The 12936-nt window shown below is 48.2% G+C and overlaps 1 protein-coding gene across 1 annotated transcript; it reads left to right on the forward strand.

Annotated features, from left to right (window-relative positions):
- Positions 1 to 387: 387 nt before the first annotated feature.
- On the forward strand, positions 388 to 2982 carry LOC127345980 (uncharacterized). The gene is made up of 3 exons (XM_051372522.2): positions 388 to 670; positions 986 to 1221; positions 2277 to 2982. Exons 1-3 carry the CDS (start codon positions 400 to 402, stop codon positions 2847 to 2849), a joined length of 1080 nt encoding a protein of 359 aa, XP_051228482.1. The 5' UTR covers positions 388 to 399; the 3' UTR covers positions 2850 to 2982.
- The last annotated feature ends 9954 nt before the right edge of the window (positions 2983 to 12936 follow it).

Here is a 12936-nt window from a genome sequence, read left to right on the forward strand (position 1 = left end):
GGCTGATATCAGCCCGCATATGGCAGCCCTCCAGCGGCATTCGAGTGGCAGGAAACACGATACTACCGGGATCTTCAGCCGCCAAGCTGCCGGTACAATGATAGTAATTTCCTCGCAAAATATTTTTGTACAAGTACAATACTTGATCATCTTTGGTTTTTCCAAAAAAAATCAGATTTTTAATCATTATTTAAATTATCACGAATTTTGTTGGACGTAGAGGGTGCTTGGCACCGATTCCTTCTTTAATGTTCTTCCCACGAAATAAGCCCAGTCCTAACAAGAAGAAGAAGCCCAGCCTATGTCGGTTTGCTTATACAAGGCGACCCCAATAAGGCCTAGGGTTTCCTTTCATTGCGGTACAAGAAGCCAGGGCGGCGAGATTCGTCGGAAGCGGAGATGGATGTAGAGAGGTTGCCCAGGAAAAAGCCTAGGAAAGCGGAGGGAGAAGCGACGGCGAAAGCGGAGGTAGACGCGACGGCGACGGCGACGGAGATTGACTTTTCTGTTTTGTCGGCGGAGTTTGATGATTGGCGCAAAAGTGTGGCAACACCTCTCACGAGCGCTGAGTTGCGACAACGCGAGAAAGAAACTGAGGAGCTCCTCAGCGGAACTTGGGAAAGGTTTCGCGATAATTGGTTTTACGGGATCTTTCCCTTCGACGCCGTCAGTAAGCAGCAACCCGAATCTATTATTCAGCTGCATATCCAATTTCATTCTTCTCTGGATTTGCCCGTTTGGAATTAGATCTGTATGCCGGAACCTTGTTCCGTTAAATGAAATGGAACCTGAACCAGAACTCTATGCTCTGTGATTATCTATTTTTTTGTTTGACTAGCGTACTCTGCTCTGTTACTATTTGATACGGATTCTATAGCCACGTGTTTCCAATGTATGAATGAATCGATTTATCTGTTTTTATCTCCATCATGACTGCTCTAGCAACAACCTAGTTTTTAATTACATGATCTGATGATTGATGCAGCGACAATCCCCTGCATGCGTTTCACTGATGCCGACTTGGACCACCCTTATTATGCTCACCGTTGCGAGCCGAGCGATACTCTGCAGATCGTTTCAGTCCAACTCAGAGCATTCAATGCCAGTTTACCCAGTCAGCTGGATGTCTATGGTTTCATCGCTATACATGATGTGTTGGACCGCAAGCGTATTATGGTTTTCAACCGTGAAAGGAAGGACTGCCAGACTATCGATAAACAGGTTTGTGAAAACTGCAATTATTGTTAGAATAGGCTAGTAGAAATGTAGAAAATCCATAGCATTTGTGCTTCACCAGACACCCCTTATCAAGTTATTTCATGTACTAATGCAATAGTTAGCTGTACCTATTAATTTTTTTACAAGTATAATGCCTGCAAACAAGTGTATCTGAACAAAGTTGTGGCAATCTTGATGGCAGCTAGAGTTTAGTTTTATATAAACAAAATAATTTGCAACTTGCTTTTGCCCTATGATTTCAAAGAAACAACATGCTAAATGACCAATCTCATCCCATAGCTTTTTGTTAATACGATGGCAAGTTCCAGAGGGGCAGATTTACGTCAAGCAGATTTTCAGTTTTTGTGAATATGTTACTGTTTGCAATGCAATTTGCAGGTCTTCAAATTGGATAGGATTTCCTTTGTTTGAGATTGCAATTATTGTTCTGATGATGACTGTCACTCATTATTAATGTTATGTTGGAGATGAGTATTTTATGATTATTATTTAAAGTCAATACTGAATATGATGCTCCCTCCGATTCATATTAGTTGATTCTAGTATGGATGTATATACATACATTTTATTTCTAGATACATCCATATTAATGGCAAGTAATATGAATCGGAGGGAGTACTACTATTTCGTGACATTTTTGTATTATATGCAACTCATTTCAGACAAGCTCCCTGTTTTTTGGTGCTCCTGTTATACCATGCTATGTTTATATCTTATCTTGCCTTGATTTTAATTATTATTTGTTCTGATCTGTTCTGCAAGTTAAAGGATAGTTAATGATTTTGTTTACTTGCATGTCAAATTCTGTGGGAGTTATCTTTTGTATGTTTGTTAATACACTTCTTTTTTCTGAATGCTGGATAAATTAAATATTCCACTGCAGTCCTACCATCGATTGAAGAAACATTGTTGTTATTTCTACTTAATAATGGTTTGATGCATATGGTACAATGAACACATTCTCATTTATACATTGTTGCTGTCAGAAAGACCCAATATTGTTCTTGTTTACTTAATGAGCTAACTGATGCATGCAGGATTCATACCTAAGACTAACAGGTCCTACCCGTGGAGTTCTTGTAAGTATTGATCCTTCATATATAGAGGTTGTGCTCAAAGCTAAGGGCGTTACTGAATCAGAAGATAAAGATTTAAGCAAATTCGCCAGGACAGTCAGAGTGGGCTGCCGCTATCCTATTGAGTACACTAGCAAGCTTTGCACACTGGAGATGCAACACTACACAGTTTATTCGTCTGTGGAGGCCACTGTTAGTGTTAAACTTTTTCAAGGGCAGTGGCCACTTTGCTTTCGGGGTGTTCTTAATGCTTCTACAGCTGGTCAAAAAGACATCCAAATCGCACTTTTGCATCTTAACGATGATGAATTGCCTGTTGATGATGATGGCTTTATCAAGCTATCAAGGCGTGTTGTTTGTGTTGAACATGATGGGAAGCTGGGAGTTTCTCTATTTGAGAATGGTGCTGGCGAGGAAGGTGATGTATGGTTTGCAGCTGAAAAATCTCGAAGAACCACCCATTACATGCATGTGAAGAAATACAGCCTTTGGTTGCAAATTATCATTGCGTGGTCTGTTTGCTCCCGGAAGTAATTTGGAGTGTGTGTGGTTTGCTTTAGTTGCTGGAACTACGGATATCTGTGTATGTACTGCTCTATGATTGTCAATCTGTGTGCTGCAGACTTCTGTATGATGTTTATGTACGGAGGTACTAACTGTTGATCAGTGCTTGTATGAACAAAGTTACTTTGTTGACTATTCCTAATTCTATCGTTCTTGGCAAAAAAAAAAAAATTTGTGGGGTAAACGGATTGTGTTAATCAAGGAATAGTAACATGGAGCCGATCCTACCATACCAAACCTGGCAAGCTCATGACTTGCACTATTCTGACCTCTAGGGATCTTAGTAATAATTAAAACACGAGGAGACATAAGTAGGTTCTGCAAATCTACCACTAAATGCCCCAAGCTAGAATTATCCCGCTCCGTATTTGTTGCCATTGACACCAGCTCCAAACAATCAGTTTCGACTATGATCACCTCCTCGCTCATCTCCAGTGCATACCACGTCTTATCATGTGACCTCGTTTCGAGCATACCACGTCCTCCATGCGATCATAAGGACTCGCCCACACGTGGCATCGATAATAACCATTCCTCCAGCCAACCATCCCGAATAGGAGCATGGATCCTAGGGATAGGCCAAACTTCCCTCATTGCTTCCCAAAGGGCCCTAGCGTGTGAACACTGGACTAGAGCATGATATATGTCCTCTTGGACACTCCAAGATATGCGGCAAATGCCAGTGACCGCCTCTCGTGGGGGAAAACGCTTCCAATAGACCTCCATTATATTTTACAGAGTACCTCACCGTGGTCACACACTTTATTATCCACTGTATCCACCGGTGAGAGAAGCCCATCTTATGCATCACTTCCTCCAAAAAAAACCCAATCAACGCGATCATACGCCTTCGATAAGAATTATTAGCAGTCGTGCCATGCTCCATAAAATGGAGACACTCAAAATCCAACAACGCATTATCCGTTATGAGGCGCCCAGGACCGAATGCGCTTTGGTTCTTCGATACCACATCACCAAGGACATGCCTCAAGCGATTTACCAAGCATTTAGCAATTATTTTGTACAACACATTGCACAGACTTATTGGCCTAAAGTCCTTGAGCTCCATAGGATTATCAATCTTTGGTATCAAAACAATAGAGGTGTCATTTATTCCTTCAGGCATTTGCCCCGTATCAAAGAACTTGAGGACAACTTGGATGATTTCTTGTTTAAGAACACCCCAATTCTTCTGGTAGAACCTTGCAGGAAACCCATCAGGGCCATGAGCCTTAAGAGGCCCTATCTGGAAGATTACATCCGAGATTTCTTGCTCCGAAAATTGCTGGCATAATTTCTCATTAACTTCCTCCGTTATGACCTCCCCAAACAACCCAACCACTGGATTTGGTTGCAAAGATGGGTCCCGTGTATAGACCGACTGGAAATACGACGTGGTCATTCGTTCCATCTCACTTGGCGAGTCCCGCACCACACCGTCTTGATCTTTCAGTGACTTCATACGATTTTTTCCTTGCCCTCCAAACCGCCCTCCGATGAAAGAACTTAGTATTTCGGCCCCTTCTTTCAGCCATGTAATCCGAGACCGCTGAAGCCACAACATCTCTACGGTATAACAATTCATTCATATCATCCATAGTTGCTCGAATCAACTCCATAGGCGCACTATCTTTTTGTAGATCTTCCAGCTTCCTTCTCAACCGAGCTAGCTCCCTAGTAACATTCCCAAAATTGCGTCCACCCCACACATGCAGCACATCCATTACTTTTTTCAGTGCCACGTTCACCTCTCCTAGATTTGACTTCGGCCCTACACCATGCCATGCATTAGCTACCACCTCTGGAAGCATATGCTCTCGTTCCCACATAATCTCATATCTCTTGCACTTGCGCATTGGAGGCGATACCACCTCACGAGTCATCTTGATCAGTAGGGGACAGTGATCCGAACAAGGAGACACTAAATGTACCACCAAGGCATCTGAATAGATATCCCTCCATCTGTCATCAGCAAGGGCTCGATCTAATCTCACTTTGACATTTGCATTTCCACGTCGCATGTTATCATATGTAAACGGTGTGCCTTGGAACCCCAGATCCTTCAAATCACAAACCATAAGAACATCACGGAATGCTGCCATCTGGCTCTCAGGGCGCCGACAAGCTGACATGTGCTCATGCTGCCAGAGAGCTTCATTAAGATCCCCCACCACGAACCACGGCAACTGTGATGCAGCCCTCAAATCACCCATCGCCGACCACATTCGGGGTTAGGGAAATGTTTTTGTTTTGATTGTAGGCAAAACTAGACTTGATGCTATACTTTTAGTTTCAAAGTCTTCTCGGTTATTAATGATCTGTGACCAGGGTACCAGTAGATGCTCTCTGCCCCATCTATCAGCACTTACAGAACCAGATTATATCACTGAACTTTATTGGCTTTAAACTTTTGTTTTGAGGGATTATTATTGGCTTTAAACTTTATTCTCTCGCCCTTCTCTCTAGCATTCGCAGGCTTGCCCTCAACGTCATCCATAGGTGCCACCGCCTTACCACGTTGGCCGCCACCGTTTTACTGTCAGATTCGGCCGCGTGCCATGGGACTCCAGTGTCGGACTTCACTGCTTCCAAGCCCTGTGCCACCTCCTGGCACCACCCCTTTCCTCGAGAACAGCCATGCGCCGCCGCCGATGTTCCTCCAGCCCGACCATGCGCCGCTGTTTGTGAGCTTTGGCTTTTCCGGGTGCGCAACGGTGGTTGCCAGACGGGAGCGAGATGTGGCGGGCCTGCAGGAGTACATGGATGAGGCTATCTCATGGGGGTGCGAGTGTGGTGCCCAGCAGGAGTGTTGTGAATATGATAAACGGGTATCCCACAGTAGTGCCTCGGATCCGGCAAACCTGGGTGGCCCATAGATGGTAGTGGTGGCGTATGGCCCACCGGGTTGCCTAGTTGCTGTTGATAACACTACTAGGAAAGAGCCTATAGGTGGAAGAGCTAATGCCGGCGCACCAAAACATGCATGCGCCGGTGGCAAGTCGTGCCAGCGCACCTAGTTGCCGCCGCGCCGGCGATGAAGGTCTACTGCCGGCGCACCAGCCAGGACGATGCGCCGGGGATAGTTCCTGGCCTAGGCTCGCCCGATCTGGGCCAGGCCCAAGAATTACTGCCGACGCACCAGGCCAGGGGCGCGCCAGCGTTAATTTACTATTGCCGGCGCAACCCTGGCCTGGTGCGCCGGCAGTAATTCTTGGGCCTAGCACGGACCAGATACAGCCGGATGGGCTATACACTGCCGGCGCACCCATGGCCTGGTGCACCGGCAGTAACCTGTCACTTATTTCTGCCACCAACCAGCACTCACACCCCACACTACTCCACTCCTCCCACACAACCTGAGCCTTCTCCCAACCCAGCTAGTTTTTGCCCCTTTCTACCCCAAATTTGGCCAATTTAACCAAAGAAAATAATTTTTTTTGAGAAAATCTTTCCTTCCAACATGCATCTCCCACATCCCTATGTAGATCTAGATCTATCTATTCCGTATTGACCGATCTAGATCTAGATCTAGAAAGTCGGAATCCATACGTCGTGGTCGCAGCATGACGTCTCGAGGTGCTGGTGGTTGGCGCTGCTGACGCCGGCAAGGAGGTCGCGGCTGAAGGTGCCGGGCAGATGAAGTCCACGCGCACGGCCAAGCCGCCGATGGAGCGTGACCAAGGGGTTGCGGGTGCATCTGTGGCGCCACCGGAGACTCCTCTCCAAACGGCGATGAACGTGCTGGCGACGCCCATCGCGCAGAACATCGTCCCGGCAGCGGCTCAGGCGGAGCTGGAGGCGCAGCGACAGAAGTTGCTCTCCGGAGGTGCGGACATCATCCGGGCGCAGCGCGAGCTGAACCTAACCCTACGTGAGTATAACGCTGCCCATGGCTTTGCTTCTGTTAGCGCTCAGACTGCTAGAGTACCGGAAAACCGGCTTAGAGCTCGCAATCTAGATCAGGATCTGCGTAAGGAGATTCTTGCCGGAAAAAGTGCCTCTGCATCCTTGAGCATCGTAGAGAAACCTAAGTACAGTAGCCCGGACAAAACCATAAAAGCTGCTAGGGCTGCTGTAGAGCTGTGTGACTCGCTTAGCGAAGATGCTCTAGCAAAACAACAAGATCGTGTTAGGGAGTTGCTTGATATGATACAGGAACAAAATGCTGAGCTTGCTAAAGTGAACAAAGCAGCTGCAGCATCGAAATATGTGCGATCGGCAAAGAATGCCGGAAGCAAGTCCCATGGGCAGGCATCGTCCCCCCATCCGGACAGGAGAAAAGAAAAAGAAGTGAATGCGCAGCAAATGACTGTGTATGATCCGGTACTTGCCGGAAAACAACAAGCCGGGCGACATGAGGCCGGAAGAAAAAGCCAAGGGGCAGGTCGTGGCTATGCCGGAAATGGCTACGCCGGAAATGATTATGCCGGTAGAGGTGAAACCGGGCAAAATTATCGTGTACCAAGAGCTGCCTATGTTGAGGTGGAATTGCCTCCGCCAAGGTACCGGCAGGCAAGAGCCGCGGTACCGGAACGTTACGATGAAGCTGATTCCGGAACTGAAAGAATCGCAGCCTATCGGAACCCTTTGGGGGAACGCGGGGGAGAAAGATGCATGCTAGAATGGGATGCGAGGCACCGGCTGGACAGGGTATATTTATCTGAGATGATTGAGGCAGAAGGTCCTCCAGGTCCAAAATGTTTTGGCCCACGAATCATGAAAGAGGAACCACCGGTTCGCAACTTCTAGTTGCCCCGTGACACAAAAACATATGATGGTACCACTAAGCCGGAAGATTGGCTTGCGGATTATGTGACCGCGGTATATGTCGCTGGCGGCGGAGGAACTGTAACAGGCGGAGGAAACCGGTGTTGGGCCGTGAGAATCGTACCGTCCTTCCTGGTAGGACTGGCACGCATCTGGCTCAACAACTTGCCAGCAGGAAGCATAAATGGTTGGTTGGACTTTGAGGAAGCCTTCGTAAGCAACTTCAGTAGTACGTACCAGAGGCCAAACAGGCCGCAACAGCTCACCTTGTGCGTGCGGCGCTCCAATGAAACAGACCGGGATTACCTGACCCGGTGGAACTCCACAAGAAACTCCTGTGAAGGAGTGATCGAGGCACAGGCCATTGCTTGGTTTTGCAATGGGTGCAGAAGAGGTTCACCGTTGTGGCAAAAGCTGCAGCGGAACATGCCGGTAACTTTGGCAGAGATGATACGTGTGGCGGATTGCTACGCATTGGGAGACCCAATGCAGCCAGCGGTTCAAGCCGAACCGGCGCAAACGAGCCAACCGCGCCAAGAACAATACCGGGATAACCGACACAAGGGAAGATTATCCAGATCGAAGGTATGGTCCGCAGCAAGTAGCCGTGGTGCAGGATAATTCCGGCGCCAGCGGAAGCCAGAGGCAAAAAACCGGAGCGCAGCCGTGGGCGGGTCCTAAGAAACAATGGTTTGAAAAGAAACCGTGGCAAAATGATGAGAGGTACACCATGGAATCCGCTATGGATCAGCCGTGCCGGTGGCACACACCTAATCCGGCGAGACCGGCAAACCATTTGACAAAAGATTGCACTTGGACCAAAAGATTGATGGAAAGAGGCATGATAAAAGATGCAAGGGACCAAACTACCGGAAGACTACCACCACCACCTCCGTTAACCAGAGCAAATGCTCTACCGGTACAACCTCAGCCGAACCGGCATCAACAACAACAAGTTCATCAGGTGGAAGATGGCAATGGCCAACCACCACCGCCGGCACCTCTGGGCCGGAATGTTTACAAGGATCCTCACCTGTGCTGTGTTGTGTTTGTTACTGAGCCAACTGACAAGCAAAGCATGCATCACCGTTCCATGGAAGTGAACGCGGTAATGCCGGCAGTTCCGAAATACATGCTGTGGTCAGATCAGGAAATTACCTGGTCATTCAAGGATCACCCAAAGAAAATGCCGAACCCGGGTGGCTATGCTCTTGTTGTGGACCCAATCATGCATGGGCCAACGACTCGAGTCAAGTTCAGCAAGGTGCTGATAGACAATGGGAGCAGCATAAATATCATGTACCAACACACCATGCATACGCTGGGGATTACAGAGAACATGCTACAACCAACTCACACTACATTCCACGGAATCGTTCCGGGCCTGTCCTGTTCGCCCATGGGAAAAGTCCGGGTGGATGTGTCCTTCGGAGGATGCGACAATTGCCGGGTCGAAAACCTCCTGTTCGAGGTGGTGGACTTAGACAGTCCTTATCATGCACTGTTGGGGAGACCGGCATTGGCGGCATTCATGGCCTCAACTCATACGTCCTATCTCAAGATGAAGATGTCGGCACCTCGTGGACCCTTAACTGTGGTGGGAAACTACAAGGTCTCACTGGAAACCGCTTTCGCCGGGTCAAACCTAGCAGAATCGCTGGTGATCGCGGAGGAAAAAAGAAGGATACAAACCGCAGTTGCGCTGGCTCAGTCCTCACAGTTGAGCTTAGCGGCAATGAGTGGCAATTTAGGCACACCGGTATTCAAGCCAACCAAGGAGACAAAGGACATCGTGCTGGACCCGGCATACCCTGAGCGTACCGTTCGTATCAGTGCTGGCCTGGGTGAGGCATAGGAAAGCGCGCTCGTCAACTTCCTCCGTGAGAATCGGAATATCTTTGCTTGGTCTACTGATGACTTGGTAGGTGTTCTGAGGGAGTTGGCTGAGCACTCTCTAAATGTCCGGAAGGATGCAAGGCCGGTGAGACAGCCTTTACGCCGGTTCGCTGAAGACAGGAGAAAGATCATTGGAGAGGAAGTGACAAAGTTACTGGTTGCCGGTTTCATCGTGGAGGTACTGCATACCGAGTGGCTAGCCGATCCGGTGCTGGTCAAGAAGAAAAAAGAGGAAGACCCCAACGCTCCAAAGGTGTGGCGCATGTGCATCGACTACACCAACCTGAACAAGGCTTGCCCGAAAGATCCTTTCCCCTTACCCCGGATCGATCAAGTGATTGATTCTACTGCTGGCTGTGAGCTGTTGTCTTTTCTGGATGCTTATTCCGGTTTCCACCAGATTCCCCTGAAAAAGGAAGATCAAACAAAAATTGCGTTCATTACCCCGCACGGGGCTTATTGCTATGTCACTATGCCTTTCGATTTGCGCAACGCTGGTGCAACGTACCAGCGCTGTATGTAAAAGTGTTTGTTTGATCAAATTGGATAAAATGTGCAAGTCTATGTGGACGATGTCGTGATAAAAACTAAGGTAAAAGAAACCTTAATCGATGATCTGAGGCAAACGTTTGACAACTTGAGGTGGTTCCAGATGAAACTCAGTCCGGCAAAATGTACCTTCGGTGTCCCTGCCGGCAAACTGCTTGGCTTTCTTGTATCAAGCCGGGGTATTGAGGTTAATCCGGTAAAAATCCGGGCCATCGAAAGAATGACTATACCGCAAGATCTCAAAGATGTGCAAAAGTTTACCGGAAGCTTGGCGTCGCTAAGCCGGTTCATAAGCAAGTTCGGAGAAAAGGCTCTGCCACTCTATGCTTTGATGAAAAAATCCGATACCTTCGTCTGGACCCCTCGGGCAGACGCAACGTTCAAAGAGCTAAAAACAATGGTAGCAACTGCGGCGGTACTGGCTTTACCTCTAGAAAGGGAGCCCATGCTGTGTTATACATAGCAGCAACAAACCAGGTTGTGAGTGTTGTGGTTGTGGTGGAAAGAGAAGAGGGAAGGAAAAACCGTGCAGAGGCCGGTATACTACCTGAGCGAGGTGCTCTCCCTCTCAAAACAAAACTACCCTCACTTTTAGAAAATGACCTATGGTGTGTTCATGGCCGCCACAAAGCTAAAACACTACTTTGAGGAGCACCCCATGAAGGTGGTGAGTGAGGCACCCATTTCAGATATCATGTGCCACAAGGACACCAGCGGTAGGATTACCAAATGGGCAATTCAGCTATCGCTGTATGTACTGGTATACAAGAGAAGAGATGTCATAAAATCGCAAGCCTTGGCTGATTTTCTGGTCGATTGGGCGGAAATGCAGTACAAACCGCCGGAACAAAAGATAGAATACTGGAAGATGCACTTTGACGGATCCAAGCTCAAAGAGGGTCTAGGTGCCGGTGTAGTTCTTACTTCACCAAAGGGAGATCATCTCCGGTATGTTCTGCAAGTACATTTCAGGGCATCAAACAACGTCGCTGAATACGAGGCTCTAATCCATGGGCTGAAGGTCGCAAAAGAAATCGGTGCACACCGAATAATTTGCTACGGTGATTCAGATCTTGTGGTGCAACAATGTTTCGGAGATTGGGACGCGAAAGATGCCAGCATGGCCTCATACCGGTTTCATGTGCAAAAGATCGCCGGATTCTTCGAGGGGTGTGAGTTTCACCATGTGCCGCGGGCAGAAAATGAAGCCGCGGATACGCTCCCTAAATTGGGTTCCTCCAGGCAAGAAATCCCTCCCGGAGTAGCTTTGGCTCACCTAAGGGTGCCATCGATCAAACCAAGTCCGGAGTCGGAATCAATTTTCATACCGGAGTCACACGTTGTGCCAATGGACATTGACGAAGGAAACCCGGGGACTGTTCCGGTAAACCCGGGGACTGCGGAGTCGAAGCCGGAAGAAGCTATGCTGGTGGACAGCATGGAGGTGGATGCACCGGTGTTTTTGGTTCGGGAAGTGCCGACTTGGGTTGAACCTATTAAGGAATTCCTGATCAACGACACTTTGCCGGTTGACGAAACTGAATCGAGAAGGATCCAGAGGAGGTCCAAAGCATATACCATCATCAATGGCGAGGTGTACAAGAGGAGTGTTACCGGAGTCCTCCAAAGATGTGTGGAACCGGAAGAGGGAAAAGAAATGCTTGTGGAAATTCACCAAGGAGAATGCGGGCACCACGCTTCATCAAGGGCGCTGGTGGAAAAAGTGTTCTGGCATGGGTTCTACTGGCCCACGGCACTAGAAAACGGCGAGGATTTGGTATGGAAATGCAACGGGTGCCAGAGGTACGCCAAGCAAAACCACACCCCACCATCCGGTTTGAAAACTATACCGTTAACTTGGCCATTCACTGTTTGGTGCCTTGACATGGTTGGCCCATTCAAAACTGCAAGGGGAAGCATGACCCACATCCTAGTGATGGTGGATAAGTTCACCAAGTGGCTTGAGGTAAAACCTATCGCAAAATGTGATGGGCATACGGCGGTGAAATTCCTGAAAGATGTTATCTTGCGGTATGGATACCCGCATAGTATCATCACTGACAATGGGACAAACTTTGCTCAAGGAGAGTTCAAACGATTCTGTGAGGAGAACAACATCCGGTTGGATTTGTGTTCAGTGGCACACCCACAAGGCAACGGCCAAGTAGAAAGAACCAATGCTTTGGTGCTTTCCGGTATCAAACCAAGGCTCATTGAACCACTTGAAAAGACACCGGGATGCTGGCTCGATGAGCTACCATCAGTTCTGTGGAGCATAAGAACAACACCGAACCAGTCTACCGGATACACTCCATTCTTCATGATTTATGGGGCGGAAGCCGTGATACCAACCGACATTATTCATGATTCACCAAGGGTTCAGCTCTATACCGAAGAAGAGGTAAAAGAGGCCCGAGAAAATGATGTGGACCTGCTCGAGGAAGCAAGAGAGCTGGCTTTGGCAAGAACAGCCATATACCAGCAGAACCTTAGACGCTATCATAGCCGGAAGGTTAACCCGAGAGTGTTCCGGGAAGGAGACCTGGTGCTACGCCTAGTGCAGCGCACTGAGGGACGCCACAAACTCTCACCTCTGTGGGAAGGGCCTTTCATTGTGAGCAAGGCTCTGCACAATGATGCCTACTACCTGATTGATGCACAGGAATCAAAGAAGGGAAAGGCGGGCAGGTCAGGAGATGAGACCAAGCGCCCATGGAACATAGCTTTGTTGCGTCCTTTCTATTCTTGAAGATGTGCTGTAAGGAGTCCTTTTTTGTACCTTATTTGCTATGAATAAAAGATGCCGGCACCTCGAATGAATCTCGGGGACTGCCTCTACCGGAAT

The sequence above is a fragment of the Lolium perenne genome, chromosome 3, assembly GCF_019359855.2.
Source record: "Lolium perenne isolate Kyuss_39 chromosome 3, Kyuss_2.0, whole genome shotgun sequence".
Taxonomy (NCBI): Eukaryota; Viridiplantae; Streptophyta; class Magnoliopsida; order Poales; family Poaceae; genus Lolium; species Lolium perenne.